Here is a 25,411-nt window from a genome sequence, read left to right as displayed (position 1 = left end):
TCTGCCCCCCAGGCTGGCGGGGGGCTAGCCCCAGCGTTCCCCCCCACCCCGCTCACCCCTCTCCCCCCGCGCCGCAGGTCCATCCGCCTGGCCACCAAATGGTGCTCCGACCCCGCCTGGCTCCGCCTCGACACCCGGCCCTTCGCCTCCGTCTGCCGCGACGCCGGCAGCGCCCTGGGCCTGGGGCTGGCCGCCGGCTTCCCCCTGCAGCGGGGGGAGCGGCTGGACCCCCGGCAGCGCCTGGCCGGTGCCGCGCTGGCCTTGGGAGCCGTGCAGGGCCTGCACCGGCTGCCGCAGCCGGCAGATGCGACCCTGTGGTACGGCGCCAGCTTCCTCAAGTACGCCGCCGCGCCATGGCTGGTGGCATCTCTCCTGCCCTGGCTCGTCCTCTCCCTCACCCGCCCGCGGAGCTCCCCCCACGCCGAGTAGGGGTCCCCCCCTAGGGTTCCCCACCGTGCCGCAGTGAGTCCTGCGCTGCCCCCCCCCTCCTGGCTTTGCTCTCGGCTGTGCCCATCGTCCGTGGCTTCTGGCCTGAGCGCAGCCACCAGCTCCTCGCCGGGAGGGCACCCACCGTCTCCCTCGGGACCACAGGCCAGTTTAACCCTCGCTGCGCTCGCAGCGCTGCTCCCCCCAGGACAGCGGGACCCCCCCCCACCCCAGGCGGAGCTGGGGGTGCCCCCGTGCCCAGCAGGTCTGGGGACACGGCGTAGGGACAGCCCCAGCCTTGGGGTCACCGACAAATGGCACCACCTTCCGCTCTCCCTCCTCCTTGATCTCCTTCCAGCTACCCCAGTTCTCCCAGTTCCCCCTCCGGGGCAGGGAGGGGAAGGGGCTGGGACCCCCCCCATGCCGGGATCCCCACCCTACCGCGGTGGTCGGAGGGGCCACCCCGTTTCTAACCAAATAAAGGCACCGTCACCAACCTGCCAACCCCGAGTCCTTTGAAGAGGGGGGGCACAGGCAGGGCTGGGGACCCCCGGGGCAGGGCAGAGCCCGGGCTGGGGGGTGACGGGGTGGACGGAGCCCCCGCAGCCACGCTGGTCCAGCCCCGCACCCCGATGTCGCTCTGGATGGATGGGAAAGGGGCAGCCCTGTAGCTGTAGGTGGGGAAACTGAGGCACACGGGGCAATCGTGAAGCCCTGGGGATGTCCGTCCTGCTCCGACAGGGATGAGAAAGGGGGTACCTCCCTTGGGCCCCCCCGAAACGCAGCGGGGGGCCGCCAAGTATTGCCAGAAACAGTTTTATTTATACAAGGACGAACATCGGTAACATCTTACAAAATACTCAACTGAAAACCATATCGAGAGCGCGCGAGCGGGCGTCGGACGGACAGAAAAGAAACCGAGGCAGGGCTGGGGGGGGGGGGGGGGGGACACGGGGGGACGGGGACACCAGCCCAAAGCAAGATGGCCTCGCTGCTGGGGGGCCGGCACCCCTCACCCCCCCCGGGAGGTGTTTTGTCCCTCCTGGGATGGGGGGTGAAGGCTGTGACCCCCCCCACCCCACCAAAGGGGAGGGATGGGGAGGGTCCCGGGCTGCCACCGCCACCCATCAGAGCCCCCCCCCCGCTTTGGGGCCAAGGGATTGTCCCCAGTGTTGGGGACAACCGGACCGGTGTTCCCGCAGGACTCAGTGACACCCCCCTTCCTCCTTCCCCACCCATCGCCCCAAGCCGGGGTCCCCCCCCCGGGGTCAGGGGAGGTGACAAGGGACACCCCCCCCCCCATCCCCATTTCAACCACCACCACCCCCATTTGGGGACCCCCCCGGAGCCACCCCAAAACCCCCCGGAATAACTTAAAACACGAAGCGCCGTCCCCGTCCTCCCCCTCCGCCCCGGGGCCGCGGCCGGTGCCACCCATTAAAAAAATACTATTAAATAATACATCTGTAATAAAATTATATACCTTTGTTTTGGGGGGGGGGTTGGTTTTTTTTTTTCCTCTCTTTTAAAGCTAAAATCGCTCCGAGTCCCCTCCGGCTGGTGAAGTCACAGGAAAAGGAAAGTGGGGTTTTTTTTTTTTCCCTCTTTTTTTTTTGTGGTTTTTTTTTTTTTCCTTTTTTTCTCCTCTCTTTTAGGAACAAAGTTTTATTCCCAACGAAGGCGCCGGGATCCCTCACCCATCGACCCGCGGTGACAAAGGGACGGGGCTCGTCCCCTGCGTCTTGTGTCCCCCTCCGGAACGGGGAGGCCAAGGGGGGGGGGGGGGGGGTAGAAGAAGAAAACGGAGAAAACCCCCCAAAAATCACAGGGAAATTAAGGCATTAAAAAAAAAAAAACAACCGACTTAATTAAAGGCACGAAGATTTCCCATCGCCTCCCCGGGGGGGGGACGGACACCGGAGCCGGGGAGGGAACGAGTGGGAAAGAAAAAAAAAAGGAGAAAACAAGGAAAAACCCGGAAAAACTCAAAAGAGAGGAGCCGCGGCGGGGGCTGGGGGGGGCCCGGGCAGCGACGGGAAAACCCAACGGGGGGGGGGGGACGGAGGGGGGGGGGAGAGCGGGGGTGCTGGTGGAATCGCTGCTTCACAAGAGACACGACCGCAAACACCGCGTGGAGCTGGGGTCCGACGGGGGGCGGGGGGGGTATTTTTTTGTGTTTTTCTTCTCTTTTTAATAGAAAAAGAAAATATTTTCCTCTTTTTTCTGTTTTTCCTCCTGGTTTCTTCCATTTCAGGTTTGTTTTTTTTTTTGTCTTTTTTTTGTCTTTTTAAGGTGTTTTTTTGTTTTTTTGTTTTGGTTTTTTTTTTTGTTTTTTTAACGTGATTTGCGTGTGTGTGGCTGTGGTTTTTTCTTCTCTTCTCGGTGTTTCTTTCTTTTTCGGAAACGGAAAAAATCTCGGCGAGGGGCCGGGGGGTCGGCGCGTCACAGCGCGGGCTCGGCCTCCATCGGCTCCTCCGCCGGCCTGGCCAGGGGCAGAGCGGGGCCTGAGCGGGGCCCGATCCCGCGGCGGGGACCGGGCGCCCAGCCCCGGCCGGGGAAACTGAGGCAGCGACGCCGGGAGCTCGGCACCGGGCACGGCTGCGCCCGGCCCCCCCGCGCCGCGGCCCCGTCAACCCTCCCAGTTCCCCGACATGGGACACGCCAGCTTGGGGGGACAAGGACATGTGCAGCTCCACGCACAGCCCCGGGGACACGCAGCCCCCCCCAAGCACATGCGTGGCTCCGTGCACAGCCCCAGGGAACACGCATCATGCTAAGGACACACAAAGCCCCAGGGGAACACGCAACCCTCCCGAGGACGTGTGTGGCTCCATGCACAGCCCCAAGGGAACACGCGTGTCCCTGAGGACACACGCAGCTCCATGCACACCCCCAGGGACATGCATCCGCCCCCCCAGGACACACGTGGCTCCATGCATGCCCCCAGGGACGCACATGCACATGTCCAGGGACATGCATCCCCCCCAAGGACACGTGTGGCTCCATGCACAGCCCCAAGGGAACACGCGTGCCCCTGAGGACACACGCAGCTCCATACGCACCTCAGGGACACGCATCCCCTCCCCAAGGACACGCGTGGCTCCATGCACACCCCCAGGCACACGCATCCCCCCCGAGGACACGCGTGGCTCCATGCACCCCCCCAGGCACACGCATCCCCCCCCCCAGGACACGCGTGGCTCCATGCACACTCCCAAGCACACGCATCCCCCCCGAGGACACACGTGGCTCCATGCACGCCCCCAGGGACACGCATCCCCCCCGAGGACACGCGTGGCTCCATGCACACCCCCAGGCACACGCATCCCCCCCAGGACACGCGTGGCTCCATGCACCCCCCCAGGCACACGCATCCCCCCCCAGGACACGCGTGGCTCCATGCACACCCCCAGGCACACGCATCCCCCCCCCCAGGACACGCGTGGCTCGGTGCCCGGCCGGGGGCAGCCCGGGGGGGGCCGTACCTGGGCTGGGGGTCTGCGCCCCCCTGCTCGGCGCCCACCGAGAGCAGGGCCATGGCCGTCACCGTCTCGGCTTCCTCCGCCTCCCCCTTCTGCGCCTCCAGCAAGGAGCAGCCCACGCCCGCCGCCAGGCGCTTCACCGAGCCCCAGTGCTTGCCTGCGGGCACGGGCAGGGCTGGGCACGGACCCATGGGACCCCCCCCACCCATAGGACACCCCCCCCCCCCCCATGGCAGGGACACTCCAAGGGACCCCTCTGGGGACCGCCCGGGACCCCAGGGATGAGGACAGCCCTGGGGACACCTCTGGGCCACCCTCCCCGACGGAATCAGCCTCGGGGACCCCCCCGTGTCCCCCGGTAGCAAGGACAACCCCAGGGACCCCCCCGGGGAGCCCGGCAGGGTCCGTGTCCCCCCCCCTCCCCACCCCGTCCCCGGCCGCAGGGTCTCACTCTGGATCTCGATGACCTTCTCCAGGGTGGCCACCGCGTTCACGTTTGGCTTCTGCTGCAGGAGGGACGGATCCAGGGGCTCCAACTGGGGTGGGGAAACCATCAAGACCCCCAAACCTACTATCAAGACCCCCAAACCTGCCAGCAGCACCCCCAAACCACCCCCCACCCCTCCCCCCCCAAGGACCCAAGCCCTTCTCATCAACCCAGGGGAAACTGAGGCACGGCGCAGGGTGTGCACCCCGATATACCCTGCACCCTGGGGGGGGTCAGAGGGTGGCAGGGGGAGTCCCCACAGGTGGGGGGGGGTCCCCACGGGTGACCCCCGTACCTCCAGGCCGAGCAGAGCGGAGACGCAGGCCTCCGAGGCGTCGCAGATGGCCGTCAGGTCGTGCCCCCCCTCCAGCGCCAGCACCACCCGCCCCCCCGCCAGCATCATCAGCTGCTTCGTCAAGTGGCCGAAACCTGGGGGACACCAAGGTCGGGGGGCGGGTGGGGGTGGTGACAAGCGGCTCGGCTGGGGTCCCCACCCCGGGGGACACCCCCGGCCCCCACTCACATTTGGCGGTGACGGAGTAGCCGCCGAGCGGGGAGAGGTGACCCTCGACGGCGTCGAAGCCGGCCGAGACCAGCACCACGTCCGGGGAGAACTCGTTGGCGATGGGCATCACCACGGTCCTGGGGGGCAGGGGGGCAGGGCTGGGCATGGGGACCCCCCCCACACACTCCCAGGATGCAGGGATCCCCCCCCAGGATGCGGGGGCCCTCCCAAGGGCGTGGGGACCCAGCCCCAGGGCACAGGGACCCCCGCAAAGGACGCGGGCACCCACCCCCAGGACACGGGGGACCCCCCCCAGGACACGGGGATCCCCCCTCCCAGGATGCAGGGATCCCCCCTCCAGGAGACAGAGACCCCCCCAAAGGCATGGGGACCTCCCCCAGGACACAGGGAACGGGGACCCTGCCCCCCCAGGACACAGGGACCCCCCTGCAAGGACCCCTCTCCAGGACACAGGGACCCCCCCCAGGGTGCAGTAACCCCCCCCCTCCCAGGATGCAGGGACCCCCCCCAAGGACGCAGGGACCCATCCCCAAGACACAGGGACCTCCCCCAGGACATGGGGACCCCCCTGCAAGGACCCCTCTCCAGGACACAGGGACCCCCCCCCAGGACACATGGACACCCCAAAGGGCACAGGGACCCCCCCCCCTCCCAGGATGCAGGGATCCCCCCCAGGACACAGAGACCCCCCAAGGGCACCGGGACCCCCCCAGGGCACGGGGATCCCCCCAAGGGTGCAGGAACCCATCCCCAAGACACAGGGACCTCCCCCAGGACACGGGGACCCCCCCGCAAGGACACAAGGACCCCTTCTCCAGGACACAGGGACCCCCCCCAGGACACAGAGACCCCCCCCCAGGACACAGGGACCCACCGCCAGGATACAGGGCCCCCCCCCAGGACACAGAGACCCACTCCCCAAGATACAGGGACCCCCCCAAGGGTGCAAGGACCCATCCCCAAGACACAGGGACCCCCCCAAGGGCACGGGGACCCCCCCCTCCAGGATACGGGGACCCAGCCCCCAAGATACAGGGACCTCCCCAAGGGTACAGGAACCCATCCCCAAGACACAGGGACCTCCCCCAGGATATGGGGACCCCCCCCTCCAGGATACGGGGCCCCCCCCAGGACTCGGGGCCCCCCCAGCTCCCCCACCTGAAGGCAGTGAGATACTCCACGTCCCCGATGGGGGGGTCGACGCCGCCGGTCCAGGCGATGTTGATGTTGTAGCCCACTCCCATCCCGCTGCCGACCTGGGCACAGCCACGGGTGACCCCCAACACCGCAACTGGGGGTGGAGGGGGGGGGGCGACAACACACAGGGGGTGACACCCCCCCCCCCCCACCCCGTACCTCCTCGGGCGCCCCGCTGCCCGGGAAGAAGTTGCCATCGTCGTAGCGGTGGAGGGAGATGTAGAGGACGTCGGGGTCGCTGTAGAAGGCTTGTTGGGTGCCGTTCCCGTGGTGGATGTCCTGTGGGACACCAGTGGCATCAGGGACCCCACCCCCGTCACCTGGGGGGGGTCCCCGTCCCCCTCCCCAGGGGGATCTTACCCAGTCCACGATGAGGATCCTGCCCACGCTGAGCTTCTGCTGGAGCAGTTTGGCCGAGATGGCCACCGAGTTGAAGAAACAGAAGCCCCTGGGGGGGGGGGGGGACAGGGTGAGCACTGGGGTGGCCCCAGGGGACCCCCCCGGGTCACCGCTGACCCCCTTGCCCCCCCAACCCCAGGTGGGGTCCCACCGGCGCGGCCCCTCGCTCACATGGCCGTGGACTCCTCGGCGTGGTGTCCCGGGGGGCGGATGACGGCGAAGCCGTTCTGCGGGGACACAGAGGGACACGCGTGGCACAGGGACACAGAGGGACACGCGTGGCACAGGGACACGCGTGGCACAGGGACACGCGTGCACGAGGGCGGCGGCGCGCGCCCCGGTGAGCGTGCAGGGGAGGAGCACACGGACGAGCTGCCACGCGCGCCCACGCATGCGTGCACACATGCAAGCGCGCACCCCCGTGTAAGCATGCAGAAGGGCAGGGCACACGTGCAAGCGTGCAGGAGGGCCCTCGTGCACACCCAGGTGAGCGCGCGAGCAAGTGCACGCGTGCAAGTTTGCACACAACCCCAGGTAGGCGTGCACAAGAGCGGTGCACGCGCGTGCAAGCTTGTGCAGGGGCCACCACGCACCCATGCAAGCGCGCATGAGGCTCATCACGCACCCAGGTAAGCGCACGTGGTGTCACGATGCACACACGTAAGCGTGCGCGAGCACCATCACACGCACAAGTAAGCGTGCATGAGAGCGGCGCACGCACACGCAAGCTTGCACAGGGGCCACCACGCACCCAGGTAAACACGCGCAAGGACAGCGCACGCATGCAAGCGTGCACAAGGGGCCACCGCACCCCCAGAGCATGCACGTGGGCACTGCGCACGCATGCAAGCGTGCACAAGGGCCACTGCACCCCCAGAGCATGCACGTGGGTGCTGCGCACGCATGCAAGCGTGCACAAGGGCCACCGCACCCCCAGAGCATGCACGGGGGCGCTGCGCACGCATGCAAGCGTGCACAAGGGCCACCGCACCCCCAGAGCATGCACGTGGGCGCTGCGCACGCATGCAAGCGTGCACAAGGACCATTGCACTCCCAGAGCATGCACGTGGGCGCTGCGCACGCATGCAAGCGTGCACAAGGGCCACCGCACCCCAGAGCATGCACGTGGGCGCTGCATGTGTGCACAAGGGGCCACCGCACCCCCAGAGCATGCACGTGGGCGCATGCATGGGACCGGGCGCGAGGACGCTGCCGCTCACCTTGATCTCGCCGGCGGCCACCTTGAAGGCGAGCTCCACCAGGCACCCCACCGCCATGCGCACGGCGCTGGATGAATGCATCTCGTTCCACACCGTGTCGCTGTCCACCTGCAGCGGGGGGGGGTGAGGGGGACATGGGGACACGTCAGGGGGGCCGAGGCAGCCTGGGGACACCCCCCCCCCCCCCACCTACTCACCCCGATGCCCCCGCACGGCAGCACCGCGTACGTCTTCTGGCTGATGGGACCTGGGGGGGGGGGGGCAGAGAGTGCCGTGATGGGGGGGGGACACCGGTGGGGACAGTGTTGTGGCCCCCCCCGGCTACAAAAGGGGACCCAGGTGTTTCTGGGTGCCCCCACCCCCCACCCCCAGGCACCCACCCAGGAGCTTTTTGCTGTCGAGCTTCTGGCGGTTGAGGGGGCTGGTGCCGTAGAGCAAGGTGTGATGCTCCGAATGCACCGTCTGGATTTCCTCCAGCGTCGCCTTCCTGCCCCGGATGCGCTGGGGAGGGGGACAGAGGGGTGAGCACCCCCCCCACACACACCCCCATCCCCCCCGCCCCCCGCTAAGGGGAAGGAGGGGACCCCCCCGGGAGTTGGGGTGCTCACCTCGCACTTGCCGAGGAGCCCGGTCTCCTGCAGCCGGGACCAGATGCTCTGGATGCGCCCGGCGTGCTCGGGGTGGACGTTGGTGTTGCCGCAGGTGCATTGGTGCTTCAGCATGAAGGTGTCGTACACCACGCCTGCGCCGCGCAGCCACAGCGGCACGCCTGGGACCGGCCCCTCCCCCACCTCCCCGGGACCCCCACCGGCCCATCCCCCCCCCCCCCCCCCCAAGGTAGAGGGGGACCCCCAGGGACCCTGGGGGATAAGGGGATCCCATGGGATAGGGGCAGCCCGAGGGTTGGGGAACCTCATGGGTCATGGGGGCACCGGGGGATGGGGGCATCCTGGGGAGAAGGGGAACCCCTGGGAGGGACAGGGCACCCCAGGGGATGGGGGCACCTGTGGGAGAGGGGGACCCTGTGGGACAAAGGCACCCCAGGGGATAGGGGCACCCCGTGGGACAAGGGCACCCCTGGGAGGGACAAAGGCACCCCTGGGAGGGACAGGGCACCCCAGGGGATAGGGGCACCCCGTGGGACAAGGGCACCCCTGGGAGGGACAGGGCACCCCAGGGGATGGGGGCACCCCATGGGACAAGGGCACCCCTGGGATGGACAGGGCACCCCAGGGAATAGGGGCACCCCGTGGGACAAGGGCACCCCTGGGCACACCAAGGGATGGGGCACCCCGTGGGATAGGGGCACCCCAGGGAATAGGGGCACCCCATGGGACAAGGGCACCCCTGGGCACACTGAGGATCGGGGCACCCCACGGGATAGGGGCACCCCTGGGCACACTGAGGCATGCAGCACCCCACAGGATAGGGGCACCCCATGGGACACGGGCACCCCTGAGCACACCGAGGGACAGGGCACTCCATGGGATAGGGGCACCCCGTGGGACAAGGGCACCCCTGGGAGGGACAAGGCACCCCCTGGGATAGGGGCACCCCATGGGCACACCAATGGACAGGGCACCCCCTGGGATAGGGGCACCCCATGGGCACCCCATGAGACAGGGCACCCGGTGGGATAGGGGCACCCCCGGGCACACTGCGGGACGGGGCACCCCATGGGATAGCACCCCCCCACCCCCCCGTACCTGTGGTGAAGAGGTGCTTGGGGGGCCCGTCGGGCGCGGGGGGCTTGACGCCGGCGCTGGCGGGGGACGACTGGGTGCGGGCGAGGGCCGGGTGGGGCAGCGCCAGGATGCCCAGGGTGGGGGCGGGGTACAGCTGCAGCGGCGCCTCAGGGAACATCTGGGGGGGGGGGGGGCAGCCCCCCCGTCAGCCCCGGCCCCCCCGCAGCCATCACCCGGCATGGCCGTGTCCCCATGTCCCCATCCCAGCCGGGGAGGGGGTGGCCACGTCCGAGGTGGTGGCGGGGCGGGGGGGGGGGGGGGGGACACGGATGAGTCATGGCGGGGGCCGGGGGGGCTGCGGGGGTGGCGGAGCTGGGAGGCCGGAGGTGGGGGGGGGGGGGATGAGTCACCGGCCCCTCCGAGTCATCGCTGCGGCAGCGCACGGGGTGGGGGGGGCCCCCCCCAGGTAGCCAGGGTTTTGGGGGGGGGGGGGGGCATTGCTGGCCGGGGACCGGGCGCTCGTGCAAGGGATGCACGTGCAAAAGTTTGGGGGGGGAGGGGGCATTTAGGGAGTGATGGTATTTGGGGCCCCCCCGAGGTCTCACCTGCTTGTACGTGACCCCCAGCTCGGTGACATCGGGGACCCCGGGGGTCTCAGCCTCGTCCCCGCTGTCACCCGGCTCCTCGTGGGGCACCCCGCAGCCCTCGGGGTCCTGCAGCTGCTCTGGGGGGTCCCCAGCGTCTGGGGAGGCGAGGGGGGGGCCGGGGGGGACCCCATCACCCGGGGGGGGCGACTGCTGCTCCGTCAGCTCCTCCTCCGTCTCCTCGGGGTGGGTGGGGGGCTGCCGCGCCAGCTCCCCCGGCTTGGGGAGCAGCTGGGGGGCGGGTGGTGGGTGCGGGGGGGCCAAACTGACACCCCCCCCCCAACACCCCAGCCCCAGAACCACCCTGTGCCAGCCTCTGCCCACCCATGCCCTATAGACATCCCACGCCCACCCCATGTCCCGTGGCCACCCCATGTGCACCCCATGCCCCAGGGCCACCCTAAGCTCACCCCACGCCCCGTGGCCGCCCCATGCCCCATGGCCACCCCATGGCCACGCCATGCCCCATGGCCACCCCACACCCACCCCAGGCCCCCTGGCTACCCTACGCCCACCCCATGCCCCATGGCCACCCCATGCCCACCCCATGGTCACCCCATGCCCCATGGCCACCCCACGCCCCGTGGCCACCCAATGCCCACCCCACCCCAGCCCCATGCCCACCCCATGCCCACCCCACCCCAGTCCCATGCCCACCCCATGCCCTGTGGCCACCCCACGCCCCGTGGCCACCCCACGCCCACCCCACCCCAGCCCCATGCCCACCCCATGCCCCACGGCCACCCCATGCCCACCCCATGGTCACCCCATGCCCCGTGCCCACCCCATGCCCTGTGGCCACCCCACACCCCGTGGCCACCCCACGCCCACCCCACCCCAGCCCCATGCCCACCCCATGCCCCGTGGCCACCCCATGCCCACCCCATGGTCACCCCATGCCCCATGCCCACCCCATGCCCTGTGGCCACCCCACGCCCCATGCCCACCCCACGCCCACCCCACCCCAGCCCCATGCCCACCCCATGCCCCGTGGCCGCCCCATGCCCACCCCACCCCAGCCCCATGCCTACCCCATGCCCCATGGCCACCCCATGCCCACCCCACGCCCACCCCACCCCAGCCCCATGCCCACCCCATGCCCCGTGGCCGCCCCATGCCCACCCCACGCCCCGTGGCCACCCCACGCCCACCCCACCCCACCCCCATGCCCACCCCACACCCACTTCACACCCCGTTGGCCACCCATACCCACCCCATGCCCTCCACCAGCCCCCTCTCCCAGCCCCTAACCCCACCTTGCCCAGTTGGACCTGCTGCTTGTCGAGGAAGTGGTGCTGGAGGGCGCCGTGGGGCAGGGCGCCGTGGGGCAGGGCGCCGTGGGGCAGGGCCTGGGGGCTCTGAGGCAGCGGGGACGACTGGGTGCGGCTCAGAGGCCGGTGGCGCGGCAGCTTGCTCACCGGCCGCGCGTTCCCCGCGCGCTCCCCCGTCACCAGCGGCGATTGCCCGTGCAGCGGCACTGCGGGAACCGGCGCCGTCACCCCAAGACACCCCCCTCTTGCCTCCCCCCCCCCCAAAAAAAAACAACAACACCCATCTAGGGAAAGGATGGGGTGGCAAGCAGGGGAAACTGAGGCAGGGGAGAGGACTCACCGGCGATGAGGGTGCTCTGCTGGCGCGCTTGCTCCAGCAGCAGGACGTGCTGCAGCAGGGACGCGGGGCCGGCGGGGGGGTCCCCCTCCAGGGCCACCCCCAGCAGGCAGCCGGGGATGGAGGAGGTGCTCAGGAATTTGCCGGTGAGGGCGGCCCCGGGGCGCAGGGCGGCCACCGCCGGGCGCTCGGCTTCCGCCTGCGGTGACAGCTTGGGGGACGCCTGCGGGGATGGAGGGTGGCACTGGGGTACCCGCCCCCTCCCCCCCCCCCAAGCCCGGCCCCCTCGGTAGCCACGGGTGGGGGGCAGAGGGATGCTCCCACCCGTTGTCACCCCTTGAGGTGCTGGGTGACACCTCCACCCCTCAACCTTGCACGCCCCAAACTGGGGACGCTGGGATGCTGCCAGTCCTCCCCCCATGAGCCTCAGCTTCTCTGCTGTGGGGAAACTGAGGCACAAACCCAGCCCTGGGGGATATGGGGGGGCCCCGATGGCAGGGTTCCTGGCTTGGAACCCCCCCCTCCTGCCCAAGAGTCACCCCACGGGCACAGGGTCCCCTCTAGGGCACTGGGTCCCCACACCAAGCCTGCAAAGTGCCAGGTCCCCAGGCCACCCCTATGGGACATCAGGTCCCTGTGCCATCTCCCGTGGGGTCCCCACATCACCCCTGGGGGGTCCCAGGTCCCCATGCCACCCCCACAAGGCGCAGGGTCCCCACATCACCCCTATGGGGTCCCAGGTCCCCGTGCCATCCCCTGTGGGGTCCCCACGTCACCCCTATGGGGTCCCAGGTCCCCGTGCCATCCCCTGTGGGGTCCCCACGTCACCCCTATGGGGTCCCAGGTCCCCGTGCCATCCCCTGTGGGGTCCCCACGTCACCCCTATGGGGTCCCAGGTCCCCATGCCACACCCACGAGGCGCAGGGTCCCCACGTCACCTCTATGGGGCTCCAGGTCCCCGTGCCATCCCCTGTGGGGTCCCCACATCACCCCTACGGGGTCCCAGGTCCCCGTGCCATCCCCTGTGGGGTCCCCACATCACCCCTACGGGGTCCCAGGTCCCCGTGCCACCCCCACGGGGCGCAGGGTCCCCACGCCAAGCCCCCCGTGGCAGCCCCACTCACGTTGAGGTGGGAGTTGGTGACGGTGACGGTGGCCTGCAGCCCCAGGGAGATGTTGGGCAGGGACGGGGACGTGTAGAGGCTGAGCTGGCTGGCGCCGTCCAGGGTGAGGGCTCGGGGCTGGGGCAGGAGCTGCTGTGGGGCGGGGGGACACGGCACCGACACGCTATAAGCACGCACACGCGTGTGCCGAGACACGCCATGGACGTGCACGATCTGCAGTTCTGGGAGCGCACGTTGGCTGCGTGTGCCTGAGCACACGTGGGCACCTGGACACGCACGCACTGGCTTCACGTGCTCGAGGACACGTGTGCGCCCCAAACATGCACACGCTGGCTGCAGACATCTGAGCGCACATGTGCACGCTGAGCACGCTCACAGCACGCACCTGCACACACGTGTGTACCCCAAGCACGCTCACAGCACATACCTGGACACACGTGTGCACCCCGAGCACGCTCACAGCACATACCTGGACACACGTGTGCACGCTGAGCACGCTCACAGCACACACCTGCACACACGTGTGCACCCTGAGCACGCTCACAGCACACACCAGGACACATATGTGCACGCTGAACACTCTCACAGCACACACTGGAACACACGTGTGCACCCCGAGCACGCTCACAGCACGCACCAGGACACACGTGTGCACGCTGAACACTCTCACAGCACACACTGGAACACATGTGTGCACCCCGAGCACGCTCACAGCACACACCTGCACACACGTGTGCACACTGAGCATGCTCACAGCACGCACCTGCACACACGTGTGCACCCCGAGCACGCTCACAGCACACACCTGCACACATGTGTGCACCCCGAGCACGCTCACAGCACATACCTGGACACACGTGTGCACCCCGAGCACGCTCACAGCACACACCTGCACACACGTGTGCACCCCGAGCACGCTCACAGCACACACCTGCACACACGTGTGCACCCCGAGCACGCTCACAGCACACACCTGCACACACGTGTGCACCCCGAGCACGCTCACAGCACGCACCTGCACACATGTGTGCACCCTGAACACTCTCACAGCACGCACCGGGACACACGTGTGCACCCCGAGCACGCTCACAGCACACACCTGCACACACGTGTGCACCCCGAGCACGCTCACAGCACACGCGTGTGCCCCCCCTCGGCAGCTCCTACCTCGGCGTGGATGTTGGGGACGGAGCCGGTGAAGCCGTTCTCGGCGATGGCGCTGTGGGAGCTGTTGGGGGAGCTGGGCCCGGAGCCCGGGGCGCTGCTGCACACCGAGGACACTGCGGGGCCCGCGGGCGTCACGGGGGTGGCCGCCGCCACCCCCCCCATCCCTGCCTCAGTTTCCCCTCCCAAGGGTGCACAACCACGGGAGGGACCCGCACCTGAGCGCGCACGCACACGCCAAGGCGTGCACACGCACGAGCACGCGTGTGCACGCATGACGCAAAAGCGCGGGCGTGCACGCGTGTTGCACAAGGCGTGCCCTGGGAGCAGGGTCCCGGCTGGAGGCCCCCATGGCGGGCGTGGGAAACGCTCGGCGACTTGGGGAAACTGAGGCAGACGGCACGAGCCAGCCTGCGCGCCCCCGGCTCACCCGTGATCTCGATGGCTCGCTTCTTGAAGGTGCTGATGACGGTGCCGTCCTTCCTCCGCAGCAGGGGGCTGCTCCTCCTCTCCGCTACCTTCTGTTTTAACCGCGAGCGCACTTTCAGGTTGGGTTCGGAGGCTGCGGGGGGGGCGGGGGGGGCACCCAGGAAGCAGAATTAGCCCCGGCACGGCTCCCGGCATCCCCCCCCCACCTCCCACCCCATCCCGGCGGATGGGCACCCACCGGTTTTGCGGAGTGGGAAATCATCCCGGCCGTCGTAGGTGCCGAGAAGGGGGAGTTTGTAGGATGGGGGTGTCCCCGGGCTGCCGGTCTGGGGGGGGGAACTCTGGTCCAACGAGGTGTGGTGAGCCCTGGGGGGGGGGGCGAAGGCGGCAGAGACCCCGCTAGGATGCCTGGGTGTGTCCCCCCCCCCCCTCCCCCCCTGGTTTGGGGGGGGGTGTTATTCAAGGTTCGGGGGTGACCTACCAACATTTAGGGTGCTGGGGGAGGGAATGGTTGGGGGGGCCGGTGCCCGGCTCCTTCGTCTTGCTGAGCAGGAACTCCTGCAGCTTCAGCTTCACCTCCGTGCTGGCGATGGCGCCTGGGGGGGGGGGGGAACACAGCACCCACATCCATCCCCCAGCCCCTAATAGCACCCTAGACCCCCCCCCGGGACCCCCCGGGCTCACTCTCGCGGCTCTTGTCCTTGGTGCGCAGGGCGTGGAGCTGCTCCAGGCGCTGCTGCTGCTCCAGGGCCTCCTGCCGCTCCCGCTGCCGCTGCTGCTCCAGCTCCTGCTGCCGGCGGGCGGCCAGCGCCTCCTGCTGCTGCTGCGGGACCGCGGGGGGGGCTCGGGCACCCACACCCCCCCCCCGCCAGCTCCCACCCCCTCCCTGGGGGGGGACGGGGACGGGGACGTGCCACCCTGCTCTGATCCGCACCCCCACCCGCCACGTGGCTCCGGCACGCCGGGGTACGACACCCCAGAGCTCCAGCACCCCAAGGAAGAGGATGCCCCATGGCGCTGTCACCCCCAATGTCCCCCCCATGGCTCCATCACCCCCAACTCCCCCCCAATGGCTCCAGCACCCCCCAACGTCCCCCCCCATGGCTCCATCACCCCCCAACGCCCCCCCCCCCCATGGCTCCATCACCCCCCAACGCCCCCCCCCCCCCATGGCTCCATCACCCCCAATGTCCGTCCCCCCCATGGCTCCATCACCCCCAATGTCCCCCCCCCCCCCCATGGCTCCATCACCCCCAATGTCCCCCCCCCTCCCCCCATGGCTCCATCACCCCCAATGTCCCCCCCCTCCCCCCATGGCTCCATCACCCCCAACCGCCCCCCCCCCATGGCTCCATCACCCCCCAACCCCCCCCCCCCCCCGGCTCCATCACCCCCAACCTCCCCCCCAATGGCTCCATCACCCCCAACAGGTGACACCCCATGGCTCCATCACCCCCAACAGGTGACACCCCATGGCTCCATCACCCCCAATCTCCTCCCAACAGCTTCATCATCCCAGATAGGTGATGCCCCCATGACTCCATCACCCCCAGCACCCCACCCAATGGCTCCATCACCCCAGGCAGGTGATGCCCCACATCTCCACCATCCCCAGCACCCCACCCAATGGCTCCATCACCCCAGGTAGGTGATGCCCCACATCTCTATCACCCCCAGTACCCCACCCAATGGCTCCATCACCCCAGGCAGGTGATGCCCCACATCTCCATCATCCCCAGTACCCCACCCAATGGCTCCATCACCCCAGGCAGGTGATGCCCCACATCTCCATCACCCCCAGCACCCCACCCAATGGCTCCATCACCCCAGGCAGGTGATGCCCCACATCTCCATCACCCCCAGTACCCCACCCAACGGCTGCATCACCCCAGGTAGGTGATGCCCCACATCTCCATCATCCCCAATCTCCCCCCCAGTAGCTCCATCACCCTGGACATGGGATGCCGAACGGCTCCATCACCCCAGGTAGGTGATGCCCCGTGACTCCCTCAACCCCAGTACCCCACCCAACAGCTCCATCACCCCAGCTAGATGATGCCCCACATCTCCATCATCTCCAATCTCCCCCAGTAGCTCCATCACCCTGGACACAGGATGCCCAACGGCTCCATCACCCCAGATAAGTGATGCCCCACATCTCCACCATCCCCAATCTCCCCCCCAGTAGCTCCATCACCCTGGACATGGGATGCCCAACGGCTCCATCACCCCAGCCCACCTTGAGGTGCTTCTGGAGCTGGACCTCGTGCTGGCGGGTGAGGTGCTCGTGCTGCTTCTGGAACTCGGCGAAGAGCAGCTGCTTCTGGAGCTGCTGCTGCTGCTTGAGGGCCAGCAGCTCCCGCTGCAGCTGCCGCTCCCGCGCCGCCGCGTCCAGCCCCGGCCCCCGGCGCTCCCCGCACGCCTCGGGCGCCTCCGCCGGCCCCTCCGCCCCTGCGGGCACCGGGCAGGCTTAGGGGGTGCTCCGGGGGTGTCCCAGGGATGGGGGGGGGGGTGCTGGGAGCAGTTTGGGGGTGTCCCAGGGATGGGGGGGGGGGTGCTGGGAACAGTTTGGGGATGTCCCAGGGATGGGGGGGGGGTGCTGGGAGCAGTTTGGGGGTGTCCCAGGGATGGGGGGAGGTGCTGGGAGCAGTTTGGGGGTGTCCCAGGGATAGAAGGGAGCTAGGGGTAGTTTGGGGGTGTCCCAGGGATAGGAGGGAGCTGAGAGCAATTTGGGGGTGTCTCAGGGATAGGGGGGTGCTGGGACATGTTTAGGGAGTGGTCTGGGGGTGTCCCAGTGAGGAAGAGGGTGCTGGGAGCAGTTTGGGGGTGTCCCAGGGATAGGAGGGAGCTGAGAGCAGTTTGGGGGTGTCCCAGGGATGGGGGGCGGCTGGGGGTAGTTTGGGGGTGTCCCGGGGATGGGGGGCAGCTGGGCCATGCTCAGGGAGCAGGCGACTGGGGACAGTTGGGGGGCTGCCGGGTGGGGGGGGGGGATGTCAGGGATCAGCCCCTCCCATCAGGACCCCGGGGGTCCCCCACCAGCTCCACGGGCCCTGGATCATCCCCGTGCCTCAGTTTCCCTCCCCCACTCAAAAAAACAGGCGGGGGGCACCGCGAGCCGAGCCCCCACATCTGCACCATGCAACAACTGGCCCAGAGGGCAGCCGGGGGGGGCAGGATCGAGCCCCCCCCCCCCAATACGTGTCCCCCCCAAAGCCCCAACCCAGGGATGGGCATAAACCCCCCCCCCAGCAACCACCGAGCTCACCCCCCCATCAGCGAAGGACACGGGGAGGGACCCCCCCCCCCCCAGCTGGAGGGGTACGGCGGGGGGGGGACACCCCCCAATCCCCACGCAAACAGGAAGGCGGGGGCGGGGGGCACGCGCTGCATGCTAATGCACCCCCGCCCCCGCCCCCCCCCCGCGTGTGCGGCTGCACGTCGGGCACTGACGTGTGCCCGGGACGGACCCACGGACGTCACCATCACCGTGCCGCGGAGCTCGGGCACCAACCCCCCCCCCCCCCCCGGCTCTGCCAGCCCCCCCCGGGGGGGCAGTCAGCCCCCCCCAAACCTGCCACTCCCCCTTTCCCAGTACCACGCTGCACCTCCCAGTACCAACCAGCCCCCCCAGTGCCAGCCCCCCCTGTAAAAAAAACAGCCCCCCCCAATGCCAACCCCCCTTCCCCAGTACAAACCAGCCCCCCCAGTATGAACCAGGCCCCCCCCCCACCAGGCAGCACCCCCCACATGCTAACCAGCCCCCCCATATACCCACCAGCCCCCCCAGTATGTACCAGTGCCCCCAGTACCAAGCAGCCTCTCAGTCAGTGCTAGCCCCCCCCTCAGCATCCCAATTCACCCCCGGGGGGGTTGGCTCGGGGGGGGGGGGCAGATTTTGGGGGGGGGGGGGGGGGGCGGGGCGGGTGCCCCTGCAGCCCCCCACTTTGGGGACCTACACACAAGCCACCCCCGATGGGTGTTGGGGTGCAATGGGGGGTAGCAGCACCCAGCACTGGGGGGGGGGGGGGGGGGATGGCACCCATGGGGGGGCTAAAAATAGCCGCGGGAGGGGCCGGGGCAGGAGCCGGCCCAGCCCCAGCCAAACCTGCACTTAGGGGCTCAGAAGTGGCTTTGGGCTGGCGAGGGGCCGGGGCCACCACCCTGCCGGGGGGGCCACCACCCTGCCGGGGGGGCCACCACCCTGCGGCCCCACGCCAGCCCTCCCCCCCCTTCCCCGGGATGATGGGGGCTGCTTAACCCCTGCGTGCCCACGGCCCCCCCAAACCAAAGTGCACCCGGTCCCTCTGCGAGGGCTGGTACCGGCCCCATGGGGGGGCAATGGGGACACGGGGGGGGCAATGGGGACACGGGGGGGGCAATGGGGACACGGGGGGGGCTGGGACCCTCCCAGTGTCCCCCAATCTGTCCCTGCTACGGGGCAGGCCAGGACGGGCAGCACGGCCATGGCTGGGGATGCTCGTGCAAGGAGAGCAGCTCCCCCCTTGCACACCCGCGCACACCCGTGCAAGGAGAGCAGCTCCCCCCTTGCACACCCGCGCACACCCGTGCAAGAAGAGCAGCTCCCCCCTTGCACACCCGCGCACACCCGTGCAAGAAGAGCAGCTCCCCCCTTGCACACCCACGCACACCCGTGCAAGGAGAGCAGCTCCCCCCTTGCACACCCGCGCGCACCCACGCAAGGAGAGCAGCTCCCCCCTTGCACACCCGCGCACACCCGTGCAAGGAGAGCAGCTCCCCCCTTGCACACCCGCGCACACCCGTGCAAGGAGAGCAGCTCCCCCCTTGCACACCCGCGCGCACCTGTGCAAGGAGAGCAGCTCCCCCCTTGCACACCCGTGCGCACCCGTGCAAGGAGAGCAGCTCCCCCCTTGCACACCCGCGCGCACCCGTGCAAGGAGAGCAGCTCCCCCCTTGCACACCCGCGCGCACCCGTGCAAGGAGAGCAGCTCCCCCCTTGCACACCCGCGCGCACCCGCGCAACGAGAGCAGCTCCCCCCTTGCACACCCGCGCGCACCCGCGCAAGGAGAGCAGCTCGCCCCTTGCACACCCGCGCGCACCCGCGCAAGGAGAGCAGCTCGCCCCTTGCACACCCGCGCGCACCCGCGCAAGGAGAGCAGCTCCCCCCTTGCACACCCGCGCACACCCGTGCAAGGAGAGCAGCTCCCCCCTTGCACACCCGCGCGCACCCGTGCAAGGAGAGCAGCTCCCCCTTTGCACACCCGCGCGCACCCGTGCAAGGAGAGCAGCTCCCCCCTTGCACACCCGCGCAAGGAGAGCAGCTCCCCCCTTGCACACCCGCGCGCACCCGTGCAAGGAGAGCAGCTCCCCCCTTGCACACCCGCGCACACCCGTGCAAGGAGAGCAGCTCCCCCCTTGCACACCCGCGCACACCCGTGCAAGAAGAGCAGCTCCCCCCTTGCACACCCGTGCGCACCCGTGCAACGAGAGCAGCTCCCCCCTTGCACACCCGCGCACACCCGTGCAACGAGAGCAGCTCCCCCCTTGCACACCCGCGCACACCCGTGCAACGAGAGCAGCTCCCCCCTTGCACACCCATGCACACCCCTGCAAGGAGAGCAGCTCCCCCCTTGCACACCTGCGCGCACCCGTGCAACGAGAGCAGCTCCCCCCTTGCACACCCGCGCACACCGTGCAAGGAGAGCAGCTCCCCCCTTGCACACCCGCGCACACCGTGCAAGGAGAGCAGCTCCCCCCTTGCACACCCGCGCACACCCGCGCAAGGAGAGCAGCTCCCCCCTTGCACACCCGCGCACACCGTGCAAGGAGAGCAGCTCCCCCCTTGCACACCCGCGCACACCCGCGCAAGGAGAGCAGCTCCCCCCTTGCACACCCGCGCACACCGTGCAAGGAGAGCAGCTCCCCCCTTGCACACCCGCGCACACCCGCGCAAGGAGAGCAGCTCCCCCCTTGCACACCCGCGCACACCCGTGCAAGGAGAGCAGCTCCCCCCTTGCACACCCGCGCGCACCCGTGCAAGGAGAGCAGCTCCCCCCTTGCACACCCATGCACACCCGTGCAAGGAGAGCAGCTCCCCCCTTGCACACCCGCGCACACCCGCGCAAGAAGAGCAGCTCCCCCCTTGCACACCCATGCACATCCCTGCAAGGAGAGCAGCTCCCCCCTTGCACACCCATGCACATCCCTGCAAGGAGAGCAGCTCCCCCCTTGCACACCCGCGCGCACCCGTGCAAGGAGAGCAGCTCCCCCCTTGCACACCCGCGCTGTCACACCGTGCTGCGCTCGCACCCCCCTGCCAGACCACGGCCACCTCTCCGCACCCACCCGCGTCCCCACGTGCCACCACGGCAGCACCCCCCCCCCCCCCCCCAGACAGCAGCACCCACCACCCAAATCCGCACCCCTCGAGCTGGCGCAGAGCAGCGGGGGAACCCACATCCCTCCGGGGGGACGCCGCGACCCCCCCGCACAGCCGGGACCACGGTGGGTGCGGATCCGGGACCCGGTGCTTAAAATCCCCAGTGGGTGTGTCCCCCCCCACCCCGGGCACGGCACCGGCCACCGCGGGGCTGGGGACCGGGGTGTCCCCCCCCCCACCCCGGCACGGGGACAGCCGATCTCCTGCAGGATCCAGCCCGGAGCGCCGCGGTTGTCACCGGCACGGGAACGCTGGGGGGGGGGTGACATCCTGGGTGCGCCCCCCCCCGCCTGCCCCAGCCCCAAGGGAGAGCCCTGGGGGGCAGGGGGGGGGGTCACGCAGCCAAAATGTCCCAATACTTGGGGACAGGACGGGTGCCGGGTGGGATGCCACTGGGTTTGGGGGGGTCGGGGGGGTCGGGACCCCCCCCCCAGCACTCACCTGGGGTGGGGAGGGCGGCGTGGAGCTGGGCGTGGGACAGGAGCTCCAGCGAGGGCTCGTGGCCGGACCCCCCCTCTGCGGAGAAAGAGCCGTCCCTCTCGTAAATGGGGTGCAGCATCGGGGGGGGGGGACGGACGGACCCTAGGGCATGTCCCCCCCCCCACTCCAGCCTCAGCCCCCCCAAACCCAGCCCCCTCGGCGAGGGGGGACAGGGGAGCCGTTGGCCGGGGGCATCCCCAGCGTTAGGGGAGCGGAGCCCGCCCCCCATCCCGGGCAGGGCGGGGCAGGGTGGCCCCCCCCTTGCCCGCAGCCGCCCCGCGGTGTCCCCCCCTCCGTCCCCCCCCCACAGCCGGGCTCTTCTCTCCGGCGCCTGGAAATAGCCGGCGCACGGGAGGAGCCGGCTATAAATAGGGCAGCGTGCCGGGGGGAGCCACGATGGCTCCCACGGGACGGGGCGCGCCGTGTCCCCCCCCCCCCCCACAGCCCCCTCCGGGGCCACCCGGGGGCCACCCGGCTGCACCCCAAAACTGCCCTGGGGACGGGGGGAGAGGGGCTGCCCCTGCATGGGGGGGGGAGCCCCCACAGCAGGGCTGGGATCACCACGAGCCCCCCCAGGACCCCCTCAGCACCATCCTGCCCCCCCCCCCCCCGCTGAGCCCCTAATTGCCGGGGACGTTAATCCCCATCAGCCGGGAATAAAAATCAGGTTACGAAGAGGGGGATTAGCCCCCACCCCGGGAAAGCGAAGGCAAGCGGCCCCCCCCACCCCACCCATGACCCCCCCACCCCACCAGGAACAGGGGTCCCCAGGCCGGCACAGGGAGGGGACACAGACGCCGACTCAGCACATTTGCTGCCGGATCAGTGACCCGAAGCGGCTCAGCGGGTGGGTGACGATGGGCTGAGGCAGTGACACCCCCCCCCCAAGGTGATGGGGACCCCCCCCCACCCTGCTGTCACCCCTCCGGCCGTGCGTAACCCCCCCGCCGGCAGCACCCACGTTTATTTACCAGCCCGTTAATCCCAAGCCGAGACTTTTAATAGCCGGGATATTTATGGGCTGCCCCCCCCCACCCCCCCGCCGTGGCCCCCTGCCCCCCCCGGGGTGCTTTGGGGCTTGACGTCAGCCCAGCTATTTCTGGTGCTGCCAGCGGGCAGGAGGCCACGGGAACGAGCCCTCCCGGCTGCCAGACCCCCCCCCCGGTGCAGGCAGGGTGCAGGCAGGGTGCAGGCAGGTGACCCGGTACGGACAGCCCCATCCAGAGGTGGTGACACATCTGTGGGATGGGGGAGGGGGGACACCCTCAGGGGGATCGCAGGGGAAAAGTGGGGAGCCCCAGGCACCCCCGGGAGGGGAGCGGGGTGCTGGCACCCCCAGGGTGGTACCACCGCCCGTGGGGATGCTCCTGCAGGACCCCCCCCAAACGCAGCCCGGCTTTGGGGTGAGCATGGGAAAGGGGTGCAAGCGGAGAGCCCTGGGGGACACCGAGCACCCAAAGGGGACCCCCCCCCCCAGGCTCAGGGGTGCCCTCTGCCATGTCCCTGTGATGGACGCAGCCCCGGGGACGTTCAGCTGAGACCTGGCCAACTCATCACAGCAGCCAAAGGGCTTCATCCCGTGAAGGGTGACCCAAGGGGTCCCCAAAGCCCCCCCCAAGGCTCAGCCCCAGCCGGATCCGGAGCCACGGCCGGGAGGTGACACCGACGAAAGCGCCGCAGGGACGGGCAGAGGCGGCCTGGGCCATGTCCCCCTGCCACCGCGCCGCGTGCCAGCCCCGTGCCAGGCACGGCCGGGCGGCGCTCCAGCCCCGCGGCCGCTCCAAAAATACCGGCGGGCGGCTAATGGGCAGCGGCAGCACTGGGGACGAGTGGCACCGGGGCAGGGGTTTGGGGACAGAGGGGACACCCCCCCCCCGCCCCGTCCCAAATCAACGGCGAGTCCCCAGCTCCATCGAGTGGGATGGGGGGCTCTGCCACCACCCCGTGCCTCAGTTTCCCCTCCCGAGCCCCCTGAAGGCTGCAGGTGGCCGCGGGGGGGTCGGCGGAGCTGCGTGGCCCCGGCCGAGCGTCGGGGGCCGCGTGCGCATCCAGATGTCGCTGGAATTCCCGGCGGGCTAATTACAGGGCGGCTTTGACGAGGAGCCAGCGGCGGCCGATATAGCCCGGGCACGGCCCTCGCCGCAGCCCGCGGTCACCCAGGCTGTCCCCGTCCGCCGCTGAGGGATGTCACCGAGGGGACCCCCGCATCCCAGCACATCAGGGTCCACCGCGGGGACCCGCTACCGCCGGATTTCACCCGTAAAGAACCGAAGCAGCCGCGGTGCGTGACCCGTGCCACCGCGGGAGGACGGCGGTGACCTGACCCCCTGCCTCAGTTTCCCCCCGTGGCGGGTGGACGCCAAGGGTTCGGGATAACCGGGGAAGGGGGTGGCTCGGCACAGCCCCGGGCACTCAGCACAGCCCCAGCGCTGCGCCCACCGCCGCTCCGCACGCGCCCGTCTCGCACGGTGACACCCACGCGGGCGCTAATGAGCTGCACGGCGGCGGCGGTGGCGGGCGCGCGGTGTTCGTATGCCGTGCCGGGTCAGACGCCGCGGTGACACGCCGGTGGTCCCCGTCCCCCGTGACACCCGATGGGTGCCGGGGCCACGGTGGGGACCTGACCCCCATGCAGGGGGGACAGGGACAATGTCCGGCACGGGGCAGGGTGCCCGGCTGGGTGCAGCCCCCCCCCACCACCCGGTGTCCCCGGGTCTCACCTGCGTCGCTCTGGGGGTCCATGGTGGCCGGCGGGTGACAGTGGTGCCGGGGGCACGCGGAGAGGCCGCTGTCCGGTGAGGCCGTCAGCGCCGGCCGGGGCGCTGGGGCTGTGCCCGCGCCGCCCGGGAGCCCTGCGGGACCAAGCACCCTCATCAGCACCCTGACCCCCACCCTGCCCGGTGCCTCTCCCCCATCATGAGAACCCCCCCCCCAGCACCAAACCGGGGGGGGGGGGACCCCGGGCTGCTCAGAGCCGAGAGCATCACGGAGCCGAGGGCCGGATCCAGCACCGCGCCCGGCCCCTGAGCATTCGCTGGCGGGTGGCGGTGGCAGGATGCGGCCCCGCTCCCGTCTGCTGCCCCCGGGGTCTGGGGGGCACCCATAGAGGGGACCCGGGGGGGGGGGGAGAGGGGACCCGGGGGGGGCACAGCGTTACACAAGGCTCTGCAGGAAAGGGGGGGGGGGGGCACAAACGGGGAGCCCGGGGAGGATGGTGGGGAAGTGCAGCCCCCACGACCCCCCCATAGGGACACGGGTGGGCCACCCCTCCGCGGGTGTCCTGCAGTGGGGTCGGACCCAGCCCCACGAGGGGGACACGCACACTCGGGGCTCGCCTGGCCCCCCCCGCTGCTGCAGCCCCCCCGAGGCATCGCCCTGAGATGGGGTCGGGAGGGACCACGCGTGGGGGCCACGCTCGGCTCCCCAGCAGCGTGACGGACCCCACGGACCCCGCTGGGGGGGGGCGGGGGGCGCTACCGACAGACCCGAGCCCTGCGCGGTGCAACGGGCCCCCCCGCCTGCAAACGGCCCGCGCTGCGGAGCCGCCGCCGCGCTGGCGCACGGGCCCCCCCCCCTGCACGGCGTAAACCTCATTGCATGCCCCCCCCCCCGACAATGCACAGGGCCCCCCCCGACAATGCACAGGGCCCTCCAATATTGCACGGGCCCCCTCCCCCCGACAATGCACAGGGCCCCCCAACAATGCACGGCTCCCCCCCCCAGCATCGCATCGCGCCAGCCCCTCTGCACGGCGCCCCCCCGCCCGCTCCCCGCGCGGCAGCCCCCCCCCCCGCCTTCCCCCCACCCCCATAACCCCACTGCACCGACCCCCCCCGCATTACACGTCCCCCCCCCCCTCCGCTGCACCGCGCCGCCGCCGCCCCCCCCCCATTTCCCACCCCTTTCGCGCTGCCCGGACCCCCCCCCACATTGCACGCCCCCCCCCCGCGTTGCACAGCCCCCCCCCCCCCCGCGTTGCAGCGGCCCCCCCCGTTGCATGGCCCCCCCCCGTTGCACGGGCCCCCCCCGGTACCTGCGCGGTGCCCGGCCGCGCCGCCCCGCGCGCGCCCCGCCGCCCCTCCATCTTTGCAGCGGGGCCCCGCCCGCCCCGACAACAACAT

At 70.1% G+C, this 25,411-nt stretch overlaps 2 protein-coding genes across 18 annotated transcripts in view; one reads left to right on the top strand and one right to left on the bottom strand.

The window, feature by feature from the left end:
* Window positions 1–2,285, top strand: part of G6PC3 (glucose-6-phosphatase catalytic subunit 3) — a 6,310-nt gene extending 4,025 nt beyond the window's left edge. For both annotated transcript variants that reach the window (XM_075171409.1, XM_075171408.1), the window contains one exon: window positions 78–2,285. In XM_075171409.1, coding sequence (XP_075027510.1) covers window positions 78–443 — 366 coding nt within the window. In that variant the 3' untranslated portion in view covers window positions 444–2,285. The remainder of the gene's footprint in view (window positions 1–77) is intronic.
* Window positions 1,227–25,411, bottom strand: HDAC5 (histone deacetylase 5). Of its 16 annotated transcripts, none has more exons than XM_075171380.1 (27): window positions 25,324–25,395; window positions 24,011–24,142; window positions 21,252–21,326; window positions 16,631–16,842; window positions 15,076–15,214; window positions 14,873–14,987; window positions 14,630–14,790; window positions 14,393–14,524; window positions 13,966–14,078; window positions 12,799–12,930; window positions 11,678–11,897; window positions 11,323–11,543; window positions 10,028–10,297; window positions 9,444–9,600; window positions 8,346–8,450; window positions 8,118–8,238; window positions 7,935–7,984; window positions 7,738–7,845; window positions 6,689–6,744; window positions 6,479–6,566; window positions 6,278–6,397; window positions 6,080–6,177; window positions 4,919–5,037; window positions 4,691–4,824; window positions 4,360–4,444; window positions 3,912–4,065; window positions 1,227–2,908 (listed from the first exon to the last, which is right to left on the bottom strand). In XM_075171380.1, exons 2-27 carry the CDS (start codon window positions 24,030–24,032, stop codon window positions 2,714–2,716), a joined length of 3,402 nt encoding a protein of 1,133 aa, XP_075027481.1. In that variant the 5' UTR covers window positions 24,033–24,142; window positions 25,324–25,395; the 3' UTR covers window positions 1,227–2,713. The 16 variants fall into 16 exon arrangements, with proteins under 16 accessions (XP_075027481.1, XP_075027489.1, XP_075027485.1 ...); XM_075171388.1 differs by having other exon boundaries at window positions 8,346–8,479; window positions 10,028–10,285; XM_075171384.1 differs by having other exon boundaries at window positions 10,028–10,285.

Source organism: Calonectris borealis, chromosome 22 (assembly GCF_964195595.1).
Source record: "Calonectris borealis chromosome 22, bCalBor7.hap1.2, whole genome shotgun sequence".
In the NCBI taxonomy this organism is placed as follows: domain Eukaryota; kingdom Metazoa; phylum Chordata; class Aves; order Procellariiformes; family Procellariidae; genus Calonectris; species Calonectris borealis.
Note: the sequence above shows the minus strand (reverse complement) of the source record. Positions and strands in the feature narration are given on the sequence as shown.

Bases quoted from the DNA above. Each gene is read 5' to 3' on its own strand.
- HDAC5 (XM_075171380.1), bottom strand. From the start codon at position 24,032: ATGGACCCCCAGAGCGACGCAG. The intron at 14,988-15,075 runs GTGAGCCCGGGG...CCCCCCCCCCAG, and splicing joins CAAGGACAAGAGCCGCGAGA to GCGCCATCGCCAGCACGGAG. The intron at 4,445-4,690 runs GTACGGGGGTCA...TCCCCACCCCAG, and splicing joins CCGCTCTGCTCGGCCTGGAG to TTGGAGCCCCTGGATCCGTC.